The 17,720-nt window shown below is 38.0% G+C and overlaps 1 protein-coding gene across 1 annotated transcript in view; it reads right to left on the bottom strand.

Moving 5' to 3' along the window:
• The window catches only part of chrm3b (cholinergic receptor, muscarinic 3b), a 72,631-nt gene extending 61,229 nt beyond the window's left edge, over nt 1-11,402 (bottom strand). The window contains exons 1-4 of the mRNA XM_051667368.1: nt 11,276-11,402; nt 10,532-10,595; nt 8,662-8,716; nt 7,834-7,882 (exon numbers count right to left, since the gene is read on the bottom strand). Of these exons, the coding sequence (XP_051523328.1) occupies nt 7,834-7,882; nt 8,662-8,716; nt 10,532-10,595; nt 11,276-11,402 (295 nt within the window). The remainder of the gene's footprint in view (nt 1-7,833; nt 7,883-8,661; nt 8,717-10,531; nt 10,596-11,275) is intronic.
• Nucleotides 11,403-17,720: the final 6,318 nt, after the last annotated feature.

Genomic DNA, 17,720 nt, shown 5'->3' with positions numbered 1-17,720 from the left:
TGTTGACTATATAGAACTTTGAAATGTGATCTGAAAAGTTCATGTGTGTTTGATGGGAAAGTATGGCAAGCCGAATGTAAATAAAGGCTAATTTTTGAATTTGGTTTTCACTAGTGGCAATGTAGATTTTTTCAGATATCTTTAATGTGATTGTAACTAGTAAGAAAGGAGATTGGTCTTGGTAACGCTTTCTATGAAGCCCATATTTATAATGCATTGTAAAGGCATTATAATGCATTCATAATGTCTCATAATACACCTTATAATAAGTTATAACTTTTCATAAATGATTATAACTACAGTTATAATACATTATAAGACTTTCCCTATTCATAGTTATACTTTAGAGCAGTGGTTCCCAACCCTGTTCCTGGATGCCCCCCAAAACTACACATTTTGTGTATCTCCCTAATCAAACACACCCAATTCCGGTTTAGGAGTCTCCACTAATGAGCGGATGAGTTGAATCAGGTGTGTTTGATTTGGGAGATATCCAAAATGTGTAGTTTTGGGGGGCCTCCAGGAACAGGGTTGGGAACCACTGCTTTAGAGTATAATGCATTATAACACAAGCAACATACAATTTTAATTTAATTTAATTAGTTAATGGTATAAGTGTTGTATAGTGTATAGTGTATAGTGATGTGATCATATTATAAGTGTTCTTTGTCTGCTTTAATTAAAGTTACAAAAGCAATATCTTCTTATAAACTTGTAACATACAATACATCACAAGTCAAACTTATATAATAGAAGTTATTTATAAAATAAGATGCACAAACATTAAAGTTCATTGAATAGAGTTCAGTATAGAATCAGATTGATTGTTTTTATTCTTGTGTGTGTTTACACTCATATAGATTGGTCATGTGTGATTATAAACATATATATTTGAGAGAGAGAGTTTCTGATATATTTGAACCTTGTAGCTTTACAAGTGTTTTTCATAATATCTCAAAATGTACATTGAATGTGTGTTATTTTGTATTTTGTGCATGTGTAATGTATATAACTTCCAGCATGACTCGTAATGTCTTATAACCACTTACAGATATCTTATAGATGTTTATATGAAGAAACTGCTTTTGTCACTATACTTAAAGCATACCTATTAAATATATATTACAAATATATATATAATACATTATAACTTCTACAGATAAAATTGTATGTTGTTTGTTTTATAATGCATTTTACTCTATGAAAATGTAATAATTATAATATATTATAATTGTGGTTACAATTATTAATGAGAAGTTATATCATATTGTAAGGTGTATTATGAGACATTACTAATGCAGTATAATGCCTTTAAAATGCATTATATATATATATATATATATATATATATATATATATATATATATATATATATATATATATATATATATATATATATATGGGCTTCATAGAAAGTGTTACCTAGATCTTTATTAACTCTTCAATTGATTGATATCTGAAATAGCAAATCTAACATTTTGAAACACATTTACGTATATAAAAGCTTGCCATTTTTACTAGTTGTAATTCAATTGTTTATATCAGGAATGGATATTTTCTCTAGTAACAATGTCATTATTGATATCTACTAGTGAGAATGCAGTTACAGATATGAATAATTATGCTTTTTATTACTTAACCCCTTATACTCAGCATTTTTGTGCTGCACCCCATAATTTTTCACACTCAAATTTAAAAGCTCACCTTTACACATACTGTGGACTAATTGCAAAAAATTGGTTTCATTTTTCAGTGAACCCCCAAAATAAAAAAAAAGACTCCAATTATTCATAAATAATATTGTATGTGTTTATAATATTATGATAAACAGAAATGTTTAATAATAATAATTTATTGTTGTCGTAACTTTGTAAACATGTAATTCTGGTTCTGTTCACTCTACCTCACTTTAAAAGGTCTCATTTTATTCCACTAGATGGCAGAAAGCACTAGAAAAAATATTTTTTCTCTATCACATTCCATCACAATGTACAGATGTGAAATGTAGGTGGCGCTCTAACACATTTTATCCCTCACAGATGTGCTCATCCATAGACATTCAGTCTAATTTTCAGTTCAAGCACCACCCTCATTATTTCATTGAATATCTCGGCCTCTGAGTGGACTAGAAGATCAATCTAGGTGTCATTAGAAAGCTGAGATCCTCCCCTTTGCATTGATATATAATTCATTTCTCATGAATAGTCAAAATAATTTTCTGATAATTTGTTTTGCATGCTTTTCCTGCTGGATGGCATATTTTGTTCTGGACATCAAGATATAACATTAGATTATTCAGCCAAGCAAGCTCACAGACAAGTAAACAATGGCACATTTTTTAGAAAACATCCTACGGTAAAAGCAGATATAAAGATTATGGCTATTTGGGGCTTTCAGTAGTAGTTATCGGAGCATAAAAGAGACTTTTGTATTTGATGACTTAAACAATATTTCACTTTGTGATTCTTTTGAAAATCTTTTTAACTGTGGTATTAGGGCAACAAAATATAACTATACAGTCACATTCCTGAGAGTGAGAGCTTTCATTTGATATATGACTTGTCCATTTATGTGCTATTTGAAGGACTTTTATTTTATATAAATATTTTTACCCCATTACCTCTAGGGGGCGCTAATTTTCAACATGAATATTTTGAGGCATTATTTTGTTATTTTAAGTAACATAAATGCAGAAATGATGGTTATCCCTGAAAAGTTCAGATTCTAATCTTTCAAATGATACCTCATATGCCTGACTTACATATACTGAGACTTTAAAGTTTTAAGTGTAAACTTTTTAGCGATATAGCACCCCCCTTTTGACCCGTCAATGGGTCCTTAGAGTTCTGTTTTTGATATCAAGGATTAATGTTTTGGGGGTTTTTTGGTCAACTAGTGCACATGTATTTACTGATATCAAGAACTATAATTTTAACTAGAGAAATTGAAATTACATAATTTGAAAACTGAGATTTTGTAAACAGAAAGCAATGTTTTTGAATGAAACTCATGTTGACTTACGGCATGTTATCACACTACATGGGGCAAGTTGTCACAATGGAAACCTGTCATTACAGAGCTAATTAGAGGCTTTTCAGCCAAATGTTTAAATATAAACAATTATGAACCACAAAACAATGCATACAAAAATATTGACATAATTCGTAAATACTGAATTCGTATGTTTTATAGTGCATACATCACAGAAAAGAAGTATTTTTGCCTCAAAACCTCATAGCTACTGAGATGTAACCCTTGTGATAACTTCCCCATGTGTCTCTCGAACCCATTTCAGATGCAGCCTCTGTATCGCCTTCGTAATGTAAAACGGTTTAATACAATCTTCGTGGTCTTTATTCCACAATAAGCAGCAGAATGATTGACGTTTGATTGCTCTGCTGATTGCTAAACAAGCTCATTAGTATTCATATTCCACTGTGACTCTGAGGGTATCAGATATACACACGGCGAGTAATATTCATGATTAGTCTAAACTGCAAAACAAATCAGATCATCAAATGAGCCGTGAGTGAAACGACTCTTCTCAGATTTCAGACTCTTTAATGAGATCCTCAATCCTAAAGCATGCAACAGTATGCCAAGTTATGAAAAGCACTGCACATCGTAACTGTCTTTATGAATTACACACGTTTATTTTTATGCTAAATGCTTCACAGTGACCCAATGCACGTTTGTTTTCATGCATAATGACCTCCAGGTTGATTAATCCCTTACTCCAGACATGAATGATACCTCAAATCATGTGTTTTGTTGATATCACACTTATTTTTCCATCTGGTGAATGATAAAACAAGTACAAATATCCCATAGACTTACACTGAAGGAGGGACCGAGTCATATCTAGAGAACAGAATATCAGAGAGTGTCATATCTTAATGCTGGGGGGTTTATCTTGAATTGGGGCAATAGAGCGCAACAGTGCCCACACACTTTTTCAACTGTCCTGGTTCCGGAAGTATTTTTCCCATGTTATTTTTTCCGTAGTGATTCCATAAAATCCTATAAAAGACCATGAACCAAACCAACCGGCACCGAGGTGAATCACAACATTACAAACTTTGATTTAAAGCAAAAAAGTGTTCGAAAATCAGACAAAAAGACAAAGATACAAGACTGTGTACTTACCGTCTTTCATGAGGGAATGAACTACAATCCCATGAAGCATTGCAAATGATGTAATCGAATTAAAAACAATGAAAAAATACAAAACTATTGATATAAAGTTGTTGATTATAATTGTAGAAGCAAAATATTCATATATATACAAAGATATAAGCAGTTCAAGAGTGTAGGGATAGCGACTCTGAGTGGGCGGAGCTACAGAGCTCTTGACACGCTTTGTTGGCTGTGATTCAGAATTTATAATGTATCACTTTATTTTAACATGGTTGACAGTGATTGGATGATACTGGACATTACTTTGAATCAGAATTAATTATGATAATTTCTGATGTAATGTCTGTAATGTCATGAATAATCAACACTCCTGGAAACATCATAAATCACACTTTCTATAGCTTAGTGTTATTTATAATTTCACAACTTAGTCCCGCTGTCCACATATGAGGACATACATTTTTAGGAAAACTATTTTGTCTAAAAAAAATTCTTCTTCTTCTTATTTTTATTTATTTTTTGCTTGTTTCTTATGGGCTGCTAGTTACAAATCAAAAAGGGGAATGGAAAATGCACACAGCAGTCACACTCGGGTCTCAGGTTATAAGCAAATGCCCACCAACCAGCCTAGGGACTATGTAGAAAAAAGCCCCCCAAAAAAACTCTGATGAATGTCTTATTTCGAAAGCGTTAGTAACCAACCACAACACCTTAAAGTGTTAATATTTTTTCCACCTAATACTTCATGTTTTTACTTAATTACTTTAACAGGTAATTTAATTTAATGGTTACATCATAACAGCACTCTTTATAGACAAACCCTATGATCCCTTACAGTGTTGTGTGTGTATCTGTTAGAAGAAAACACTTATTGTCATGATGCTCACAATAAAAAAAGATGCTGGACCGCTGAACTGCACCAGCAGCTCTCACAAAACCTCTCCCTCAAACACACACACACACACACACACACACACACACACACACTCACTCACTCCCTCAAACACACACACACACACACACACACTCACTCACTCCCTCAAACTCACACACTCACTCACTCACACAGACACACACGCACACACATACACACACACACACAGACACAAACACAAACACACACACAACACAAATACACACTCTCTCTCACACACACACACACAGCACAAATACACACAAACACACACTCACAAACATACACACCACAAATACACACACACTCACAAACACACACACAACACAAATACACACTCTCTCACACACACACACACAACACAAATACACACAAACACACACTCACAAACACACACACACCACAAATACACACACACTCACAAACACACACACAACACAAATACACACAAACACACACTCACAAACACACACACCACAAATACACACTCACAAACACACACACAACACAAATACACACAAACACACACTCACATACACACACCACAAATACACACAAACACACACTCACACACACACAATGCAAATACACACAACACACACAAATGCACACACACAAACACACACTCACATTCACACACACACACACACAACACATATACACACAAACACACACTCACATACACACACAACACAAATACACACAAACACACACTCACGTACACACAACACAAATACACACAAACACACACTCACATACACACACAACACAAATACACACAAACACACACTCACAAACATACACACCACAAATACACACACACTCACAAACACACACACAACACAAATACACACTCTCTCACACACACACACACAACACAAATACACACAAACACACACTCACGTACACACACAACACAAATACACACAAACACACACTCACATACACACACAACACAAATACACACAAACACACACTCACGTACACACAACACAAACACACACACACACACACACATCAGAAGTACTGTACTAATGAGCCATCTGGAACACACACAGAGAGACAGAGACAGAGAGAGAGAGAGAGAGAGAGAAAGAGAGAGAGACAGAGAGAGAGAAAGAGAGAGAGAGAGACAGAGAGAGAGAGAGAGAGACAGAGAGCTTAAATGGAGGCAGATGATAATGATAATAATAATAATAATAATAATAATAATAATAATACGTATCAATGCACATTTATTTTTCAATGAATAAAACTGTATTAAAATTCCAACATCCTGACATACTGTATATTTTCTATATCTCAGAACTGTAAAGTAAATATACCGCATGTTTATGTGATGTAAAATACATGTGAATACAGTTTTATTTGGAATTTGATTTCCTTTTCATCTCCATTAAATTTGGGCAATTCATATTGCAGTATCCCCTATTAGAAAAAATCTGGAATAAACAGCTCTCTTCTATACACAACACATGACAGTTTTCTGATGGTCTTTATATGAAGATCAGCCCTTCTAGCGCTGGATGGTTGTTATATCATCAAACAATTATGAAAAATGAACCATTTGAGGCAGTGACAAATGACCCTATTAAAAACGCCTCCAGAGTATTTCATATTTCTTTACGGCCCGTCTGGGTATTAAGTGATACTTGATTTAGTTCCCTTGTCCTTCTGACAGTGAATAAAATAATAATAATAATAAAAACAACAATATACATACAGTATATGCAATAGACTATATATACAGTGTACAGTGCATTCAGAAAGTATTCACACCCCTTCATTTTTTTTTTCACATTTTGTTATGTTGCTAAAAGGCTTTAAATTATTATTTTTCACATCAATCTACACTCCATACCCCATAATGACAAAGCAAAAACCAGATTTTTGAAAACTTTGCAAATGTATTAAAAAGAAAAAACTGAAACCTACCGCTCTGTAAAAGTAGCCCATTTAATTCAAGGAGTCAGAGAGAGGATGCTCATGAAAATCCTCATCTGTTTGGGAGAACATGGGAGATAAAATGTATTCCTTGAATTCACCATAAGTTGCTTTGGATAAAAGCATCTGCCAAATGCATAAACATTTAACTTGCATGAAGGACATCACTGGACCCTTTCTGGATCCCCTTCAATTTGCTTATCGAGCAAACAGGTCTGTGGATGATGCAGTTAACATTGGATTGCATCATGTCCTGTAACATCTGGACAGACCAGGGACATATGCAATGATCCTTTTTGTGGACTTCAGTTCGGCTTTCAACACCATCATCCCAGCTATACTCCAGACTAAATTAAATCAGCTTTCTGACAGACAGGTAGCAGTTAGTGAGACTGGGGAAATTCACTTTCGGTACCTGTACGATCAGCACTGGTGCCCCCCAGGGATGTGTGCTCTCCCCACTACTCTTCTCCTTGTATACCAACGACTGCACCGCCAAGGACCCCTCTGTCAAGCTCCTTGTAACGAGTAAGGATGGGCAAGGAGGAGGCGGGACCAGCAGAGCAGTCAACAAAAATGTAAATTACATAAAACAACTTAAATTAACTTAAACACACAGACACAAACACACAGCGGCCACATGTGTCTCTCTCTCCCTCGAACTGGCACCTCCAGCTCATTTTCCCCCTCCCAGCTGATTAGAACAATTCAGCACTGGGCATGCATCCTCACAGCCCGGCCACTCCCTCCTCCTCGTCACACTCCTCCACCACCCGATTCAGGCCGGGGAAACCTCCGGCGTGACGTACTCTCCTCCCTTCCTGGAGGGGAGGTGTTACCCTTCCGGCCATCCTTCTGCCGGTAGGTCTTCTCTGTCTCTCTGGATCCCTGGGAGAGATGAGGGGAGGGAGAGGGGAGAGAGAAAGAGTGAGGGGGAGGGGCAAAGAGAGAGGAAGAGGAGAGAGATATAGGAAAACTCGCTCACCGGTCCCCAGACACGCCATCGCCTGGTCCTCAGCCACTCCTCCGCCCTCTGGTGGACGACAGCCGCTCCTCCAACTGGCGGATGATAGTGAGTCCTCCTCCCCATCCTGGTAGATGGCAGCAGTTCCTCTGACTCCCGGAAGCCGGCAGCGACTCCTCAGTCCCCTGGCGTATGGCTGTGGCTCCTCCTCTGGTGGACAGCAGATGTGAGGACTCCAAGACAGCGCATCCCTCCTCCTTCCTGGCTTTCGGCACCAATGTAATGGGTAAGGATGGGCAAGGAGGAGGCGGGAACCGGCTGAGCAGTCAACTAAACTTTTAATGACATAAATTAACTTCAACTCACAGACACACACACACACAGCGGCCGCGTGCATCTCTCTCTCCCTCGAACTGGCGCTTCCGGCTCATCTTTATCCCCCTCCCGGCTGATTAATGCAATTCAGCACCGGGTGTACGTCCTCACGGCTCGGTCACGCCCTCCTCCTCGTCACACTCCTGAAGTTTGCAGATGGCACTACTGTCATCGGTCTCATCCAAGATGACGATGAGTCTGCATACAGAAGGGAGGTTGAACAGCTGGCTGTTTTGTGCAATCAATAAAACCTGGTGCTGAACACGCTCAAAACGGTGGAGATGATAGTGGACTTTAGGAGGAACACCCCAACACTGACCCCCCTCACCATGCTGAACATCACCGAGTCATTCAGTTTCCTGGGCTCTACCAACTCACAGGACCTGAAGTGGGAGATACACATTGACTCCATTGTGAAAAAGGCCCAGCAGAGGTTGTACTTCCTTTGCCAGTTGTGGAATTCAACCTGCCACAGGCGCTGCTGATACAGTTTGTAACAATTTGTGGAAAAGAGGAAGCTGGGACCGGCTTGACAATCTACGTAAAACTTTAATTACACACAATGGTACTACACTTTTCAGTGTTACACATAACACACAGAGGGCTTGCTTTTCAGCAGTCGCTTCACACTGACACATCGACACACACACACACACACACACACACAATCAGCTCCGTGAGCCTCTCTCTCTCCGTCTGCTGTCTCCTCTCCTCAAATACTCCCACCGCCCCTCACTGGAAAGCGAGACCGGTGTGGCACACAAGTGGAACTCATTCTCCACTTATCTTCCCGGCCACGCTCTGCCCAGACGCCGCTCGGCCCCACCCTGCTCGCCACACAGTTCTCCTCAGAAGTCATTGAGTCTGTCCTCTGCACTTCAATAACTGTCTGGTTTGGTTCAGCTACGAAATCAGACATCAGAAGACTACAAAGGACAGTTCGGACTGCTGAGAGGATTATTGGTTGCCCCCTGCCCCACCTTCAAGAACTGTACACTTCCAGAGTGAGGAAAAAGGCTGGAAAAATCACTCTGGACCCCACTCACCCTGCCCATTACCTTTTTGAACTGTTGCCTTGGCCGACGCTTCCGAACTCTGAGCACCAGAACCGTCAGGCACAGGAACAGTTTTTCCCCACAGGCTATCCATCTCATGAACAGTTAAAACTGCCCCATTGAGCAATAATTATGTGCAATACACAGCTTAGTCTTTTTTATATTTATCCAAGAAATCCTATATCCTCAGTGTTTTTTCCATGACAGATGAAAAAGGGTAAAATGAGCAAATTAAGTATATTGCAGGATGGTTTTTGCCCTTATATTAAATCAGCAAATTATCAGTGGAGAGGCATCACAAAAGTAAACTAGCAAGAAAACGTCACTCCAAACTCCAAATACTGTATGTCTTTAATAAGGAAGTATATTAATGACAAATGTCTTGATACAAAAAGCATGCTGAATTGCACTAATTAAAAGAGTCAATATAAAAATGGTTTTATATTTAAGTTGTAAATATTTCAAATTGAAAACATTTTGCAAACGGAATATTTTGGAACAGAACTTTGGAAGGTGAATATTTGTTACTTTTTATTTATTTATTTGTTTATTTGTTTAGGGACAATTCACAATAAATATATTGTTACAGTATTAGCTAGAAGCTAAATTTGAACTGCAGTCTCTCTGCGGCAGTTGCAGTACTGCCCTTGAAAGCCATGTGTAATCACAATTGATCATTAATAATAATAACAATAACAATAATTACCCTACACAAAGTTAAACATTCTAAAAATGTCACATATACAGACAACATATACAACACAATCACATCAATATACACAAATCATACCAGCTCAATCTAATGATCACATGACTGTTTTTATTTCAGCCAATTTTTAACACCTAATTTAAGCATTTTTAAACTAAAACACTCTTTAATATTTCTCAGCAGGGAATTCCAATATTCTACTGCTCTAACTGAAAAAACTGATCTACCAAATCACCTCTAGAAGAGGACCTAGTCAATATTATAGCAGTAGTGCGATGCGTTACAAATTGTTTGAGAGGTGGTGGGGCAAGATCATGTAAAATGTTATATAGCAACGTTACATTAGCCATAAACCTAAAATGATCAAAAGTCAGAAGATTATATTTTCTAATAATGTTAAAATGGTGGTAAGAATTCATTTTCTTGTCCAATACCTTGACTGGTTATACAGTCTATACAGAGGTTTCATAGTGGTACAGCTAGCCTGAGACAATAAGTCTAGACAACAAACACAATAAGACAAATGCGACAGTATCGTTGAATGCACGTGTAATTTAGCTGCATCAGTGCTTATTTGATTCATGATCAATTTTAACTGATTAAGATCCCTATGATTTTCTTTATAGGTTTTTTAAAAGGTAAGTTACTATCAAGAATCACACCAAACGGTGTGTGAGTGTGTGTGTGTACTAAACAGCAAGGGGCCTAAAATGGTCCCCTGTGGAACCTTTTTCTTTTTTCTCCCATTTTTTTCTCCCCAATTTGGAATGCCCAATTCCCAATGCGCTCTAAGTCCTCGTGGTAGCATAGTGACGCCTCAATCCGGGTGGTGGAGGATGAATCTCAGTTGCCTCTGCGTCTGAGACCGTCAATACGTGCATCTTATCACATGGCTTGTTGAGCGCATTACCGCAGTGTGGAGGCTTCGCACTATTCTCCGCGCCATCCACGCACGACTCACCACGCAGAGCGAGAACCACATTATAGTGACCACGAGGAGGTTACCCCATGTGACTCTACCCTCCCTAGCAACCGGTCCAATTGGTTGCTTAGGGGACCTGGCTGGAGTCACTCAGCCACTACGAGGATCATATCATCTTCTACTCTGCATATTTGATCAAGTTCATAAGTCTGTTTTTTCATCATTCCTCATCGCTGTCGATCTCAGCCATTGTTACTGCAAGTTCTCCTCTCCAGGTCCGCGTCCGCTAACGAAGACTTCACACCAATTGTTGTCTTCTGAACTCTGTTGTGCTCTTCTCCAGAACAACCATCCGCATCCACACCACTGCTCCCCTGATTCATCGTGACCCAAGGACCTCTGCCCATCATGAAGCTCGGAGACACAGCAGGAGGATTAAAAAGATGCATATCCGTGCACTCTGAAACATTTCCATTGCATATGCATTCCTGCACAGAGGAGATTTTCATCCCGCCATCATCATCGTCCTTGTTGTTAGAATTGCGTTCGATGTCCCACGCTAGATCACAATTCCTCAGACACAATGGACTCAATAGTTGTAGAGTAATTAATATTGCCTTTATCGACACAGTCTATAAGATCTCTATTTAAAATACGGACTTGTACAGATGAGACTTCGTCTATGTTTTGAATATATTTGGCCTTTATTTCATCAGATGGACCAGGACATGGCTGGATATCACCAGATAATAGTAAGTCCAAAAAAAATAATCAAATTACTACTGTTAGTTTGATGCTTTGACCCACAGTGTGACCGTTTGATATGACTAAACAATACAGGTTGAATAAAAATGGCGACGACAACATTTTCCCCATATCCAAAAAATGTTCTCCCAATTTTGGAATGCCCAATGCCCAATGTACACACTAAGTCCTCTTGATGGCGTAGTGATTCGCCTCAGTCCGGGTGGCAGAGGACGAATCACAGCTGCCTCTGCATCTGAGACCGTCTACTCGCACATCTTATCATGTGGCTCGCTGGGCGTGCCACCATGGAGGCACAGCGCACGTAAAATATATATATATATATATATATATATATATATATATATATATATATCATTGCAAAGGGGAGGATCTCAGCTTTCTAATAACACGTAGATTGATCTTTTAGTCCACTCAGAGGCCGAGATATTCAATGAAATAATGAGGGTGGTGCTCGAACTGAAAATTAGACTGAATGTCTATGGACGAGCACATCGGTGAGGGATAAAATGTGTTAGAGTGCCACCTACATTTCAGATCTGTATATTGTGATGGAATGGATAGAGAGAAAAATCTTTTTTTCTAGTGCTTACTGCCATCTAGTGGAATGAAATGAGACTTTTCAAAGTGATGTAGAGTGAACAGAACCAGAATTACATGTTTACAAAGTTAAGACAACAATAAAAGTAAAGAAAAAAAATGGCAAACTACATATTGGTTACACCACATGACTTTGATTTGATTTGGTAATCATATTTTAAAACAAAATGGTATCACTGCATATATTTTTAAGTAATAATAATAAAAAATTATTCTGCACTACTCAAGGCATTTTTACATCACTGAAAGCCCCCCAAAACATAAAAATGACTTTGAACTTAGAAATTGTTTTTTTTTTTTAAATCATAGTAGAGCTGTATTGACATCATTGTTTTGTGTGAGCGCCACGTCATTGACCCAAATAACAACATATATTCCAGTCTGTTCCTCACACAAAGCTGCCGTATGACTTCAGAAGACTTGGATGAACTTTTCTTGAAGTTAATCATGGTGCTACTTTTAGTAATTTATTCCCCGACACTGTGTGTGTTTGTGTCCTTGAGAGAGAGTCGAGCTCTCTGGTCCAGCAATCTCTTTCCAGGAGTTCACTCTGTTCGCACTGCGGTGTCAGTAATTAAAGAGTCCTGTCGCCCTGCCCTCTGTCTCACACCTCAGACAGAGTGAGAGTGCGACAGTCAGGGTCAGCGATCTTTCTGAGAGCAGACAGACAGACTTCAGCAGTCACATTGTCCTTCAGATGATGGTTTTTTCCTGTACTAGACCAGCAACCCTTCCTCAATGTTCTCATCATCTTCTCAAACCATCTGTGTGACCTGATGGAAGAAACATGATATTAGTGATGATAAAAACACAAGCTACTGCAAATAAAGAGCTGCAAACATGATGCTTCATTCACTGATGTACAGCTTCAGTTCAGTCAGTTTCAACTTCAATTGATGTTCATTTTTTTAAGCATGTAAAGTCAGTATTGAAACAAAATGTACTCTATTCACTTTCTTAATGCACGCTCCTCGTCTTATAGTGAACGATTTATTAGTGCATGTTATTCTAAAGAAAATACAATTATAATCTTTGGCTAAAATGTAATATCTTCACCACTGAAATGACTTATGCTTTCGGCTGATGTCAAACAGCTATAGCCAAATAATAATTTAGTCTTTGTTTTATGTACTGTTGTAGTTAATGCAGTCTTTAAAGAGAAAAATAAATAAATAAATAAATAAAAAATATGCTAGTAGTTAACACACTTATTTAAAGGAATACAGGTTACAGCAATAATAGCAAATAATAAAGATGATTTTTCTTTCATATACAGTGCATCCGGAAAGTATTCACAGCGCTTCACTTTTTCCACATTTTGTTATGTTACAGCCTTATTCCAAAATGGATTAAATTCATTATTTTCCTCAAAATTCTACAAACAATACCCCATAATGACAATGTGAAAAAAGTTTGTTTGAAATCTTTGCAAATTTATTAAAAATAAAACACGAAAAAAATCACATGTACATAAGTATTCACAGCCTTTGCCATGACACTCAAAATTGAGCTCAGGTGCATCCTGTTTCCACTGATCATCCTTGAGATGTTTCTACAACTTGACTGGAGTCCACCTGTGGTAAATTCAGTTGATTGGACTTGATTTGGAAAGGCACACACCTGTCTATATAAGGTCCCACAGTTAACAGTGCATGTCAGAGCACAAACCAAGCCATGAAGTCCAAGGAATTGTCTGTAGACCTCCGAGACAGGATTGTATTGAGGCACAGATCTGGGGAAGGGTACAGAAAAATTTCTGCAGCATTGAAGGTCCCAATGAGCACAGTGGCCTCCATCATCCGTAAATGGAAGAAGTTTGGAACCACCAGGACTCTTCCTAGAGCTGGCCGCCTGGCCAAACTGAGCGATCGGGGGAGAAGGGCCTTAGTCAGGGAGGTGACCAAGAACCCGATGGTCACTCTGACAGAGCTCCAGCATTTCTCTGTGGAGAGAGGAGAACCTTCCAGAAGAACAACCATCTCTGCAGCACTCCACCAATCAGGCCTGTATGGTAGAGTGGCCAGACGGAAGCCACTCCTCAGTAAAAGGCACATGACAGCCTGCCTGGAGTTTGCCAAAAGGCACCTGAAGGACTCTCAGACCATGAGAAACAAAGATTGAACTCTTTGGCCTGAATGGCAAGCGTCATGTCTGGAGGAAACCAGGCACCGCTCATCACCTGGCCAATACCATCCCTACAGTGAAGCATGGTGGTGGCAGCATCATGCTGTGGGGATGTTTTTCAGCGGCAGGAACTGGGAGACTAGTCAGGATTGAGGGAAAGATGAATGCAGGAATGTACAGAGACATCCTTGATGAAAACCTGCTCCAGAGTGCTCTGGACCTCAGACTGGGGCGAAGGTTCATCTTCCAACAGGACAACGACCCTAAGCACACAGCCATAATAACAAAGGAGCCCAGACTTGAACCCGATTGAACATCTCTGGAGAGATCTGAAAATGGCTGTGCACCAACGCTCCCCATCCAACCTGATGGAGCTTGAGAGGTCCTGCAAAGAAGAATGGGAGAAACTGCCCAAAAATAGGTGTGCCAAGCTTGTAGCATCATACTCAAAAAGACTTGAGGCTGTAATTGGTGCCAAAGGTGCTTCAACAAAGTATTGAGCAAAGGCTGTGAATACTTATGTACATGTGATTTTTTTTTATTTCTTTTTTTAGTTTTTTATTTTTAATAAATTTGCAAAGATTTCAAACAAACTTCTTTCACATTGTCATTATGGGGTATTGTTTGTAGAATTTTGAGGAAAATAATGAATTTAATCCATTTTGGAATAAGGCTGTAACATAACAAAATGTGGAAAAAGTGAAGCGCTGTGAATACTTTCCGGATGCACTGTAAGGCACTTTCATGTCCCACACATTTCAACTTTTTTTTTTTTTTTTTTATATGAAACTTTTTACCAGGCCTTCATTATTTATAATTACTTATAAAATGTCTTTTATGTACAGAGTTGACTTTTTTAGTCTGGTCCCAGACCCAGACTTTCAATATTAAACTATGAAAATCTAAATTCTCTCAAAAGATTATGGAAGGAAGATTTAAATTTGTTATTGAAGGAGGGAGTGTGGGCAAGGATTCTAAAAAACATCAAGTCTGCATCTAGAGATGCAAGGGTTTGCCTTATGCAATTCAAGATTTTACATCGATTTTATTGGACCCCTTCTAAATTGTATAGGCTTGGTCTTAAGGACACACCCATCTGCTGGCGTTGCCAATCAAAAGATGGAGACCCCACTCATGTTTTTTGGGGGTGTCGTAAGATCCAAGAATTTTGACTGAAGGTGCAAAGTTTTGTATGTGATGTGTTGAACACTCAGGTCTCATTCTGCCCCAGACTCTGAGAGATTTTGAGAGATGGGGAGGTCATAAATTTGGAGGATAAGTACATAAATATTGGGTTTTGACCAGTGTGATGATTGGTAGGCAGGTTATTTTGAGGAGATGGAAGTCAGATGGAGCACCCTCGTGCACGGAGATGGGGAGGGTGCTGCCTTTGTGGAGGGGTCGAGCAGAAGGATGGGAGTTAGGGATCTTTTCAATAAGAAATGGGGCAATTACTTAGCATTTTTGGGGGACTCTCGAGGAGGGGTGGTGGAGGGAGTAATTTAGAGTTTAGTTTTTTTTTATTTTATTAAACTTGATTATTGTATTTTCTTTCTTTTGTTGTTTTACTTTTGTTTTGTTTTTTTGTGTGTGTGTCTATATTCTATTGACCACAGAGGTGTTCGGGGGGGCTGTCAGGGTGGGAGTTTGGTGGGGGGGGGGGGGGGATATAGTGGGGGTTTAATGTTAAAAGTGACTGATTCACTATATATATATATATATATATATATATATATATATATGTTGTTTTTTTCTTTGTGTTAATTTATGAATCAATAAAAAAAAATTTTTTTACAAATAATTACAAAAAAACTATGAAAATCAATTATAAAAATACAAATTATTAAGCATGTTCAAAACTATGATAATTTAAAAAAATATATTGAAATAAACATAAAGCATTTAAATATTTACTGTGTGAAAAAAATTATTTCCATCACACCTAACAAGGGTTTTTTTTTTTTTTTTTAAGTTATTGTACTTGTTAACCAAGTGGACAAAAGTGTCAGTGAAGAGCATGCTTGAGACGAAATATGGGACAAAATAAATATATATATCACTTCCAAATATATCACAATCAAGCTATAACAAGTGTGAAATTGTGTGTATTTAGGATGCATAAAATGTGAACAATGAAATTAGCCGTAGCAAGACAAAGTAGTCGGTCATTTTATTTGAAAAAGGTTAAAAATGTCAAATGAATTTTTATGACAAAAATAACATAAATCTGAACTAAATTAAATTACATTTAATGACATGTGCTGAATCAATGATTTATAGATTTTGTTTATGAATTTATGACTTTTATTTTGGTATCACCCCTGTGTATAAGGAGGAAGTGGGGAGATTGGAAACATGTGTGTGAAGGTGAAGATCTTACAGCTTTTTAACCACATTTCGTTAAGTGTTTGGTGCATTTTTAACCTTATTTATTTATTTAATTTTCTTAATGAAAACTTGAAATGTGAACTTGACCTTCAGTCTTCACGTCCTGGTCAAAAGGCCTGTGGAGGGTTTATGGAGGGTTTCAGTCCTCCACAATCCACTGCAAACTCATATTCAGATATTAGTCCACTCTGACACACATTTTACTCCATCAAATTAATTGCTGATGGATAAAATCAAGTCCCACCCTACCACGTATCTCATTGAATATCCTGTCTCACTCAGGAATACATCACATTACAGAATGGGCCGTAAATGTCATTTCATGTTACATAAAATGTTGCTGTAGTATCCCTGTAACACTAAACCAGACCATTATTTCACTAGAGAATGAAGTATATATGACAGACTTTTACCTAGTCTATCTAATTGAGCAGCTTCTGAACAGATGGCGAAAAATATTCAAAATAATGTGAGATAAACAAACCTTTAATTACACTGGTTTCTCTCTGGGTCATCAGTGAAAATGGCTGCCTAGTTTCCAAAAATATGTGACAATATGTGTAAATGACTGAACTCGTCCACACAAATAATCATCTGAAAACATTGGCAACATCTGTTTCCTAAACTGCACTCGCAGGAGCCAAAATCAGTTCTTTCTCCACAGATAAACGGCCTGTACTCTGTTTATCTTCACACCTCTCTATAACACATTCCTCTTATTATAAACTACTGTAGTACCATAGTAGAGTACGTCGATGGTAAAGTACTCCGATATATATCATGGTACTAAACTACTACCAAATTCATTTACACTGGATTTAAAT

The sequence above is a fragment of the Myxocyprinus asiaticus genome, chromosome 32, assembly GCF_019703515.2.
Source record: "Myxocyprinus asiaticus isolate MX2 ecotype Aquarium Trade chromosome 32, UBuf_Myxa_2, whole genome shotgun sequence".
In the NCBI taxonomy this organism is placed as follows: domain Eukaryota; kingdom Metazoa; phylum Chordata; class Actinopteri; order Cypriniformes; family Catostomidae; genus Myxocyprinus; species Myxocyprinus asiaticus.
The sequence above is the reverse complement of the archived record's forward strand: the minus strand, read 5'-3'. Positions and strand labels throughout refer to the sequence as shown.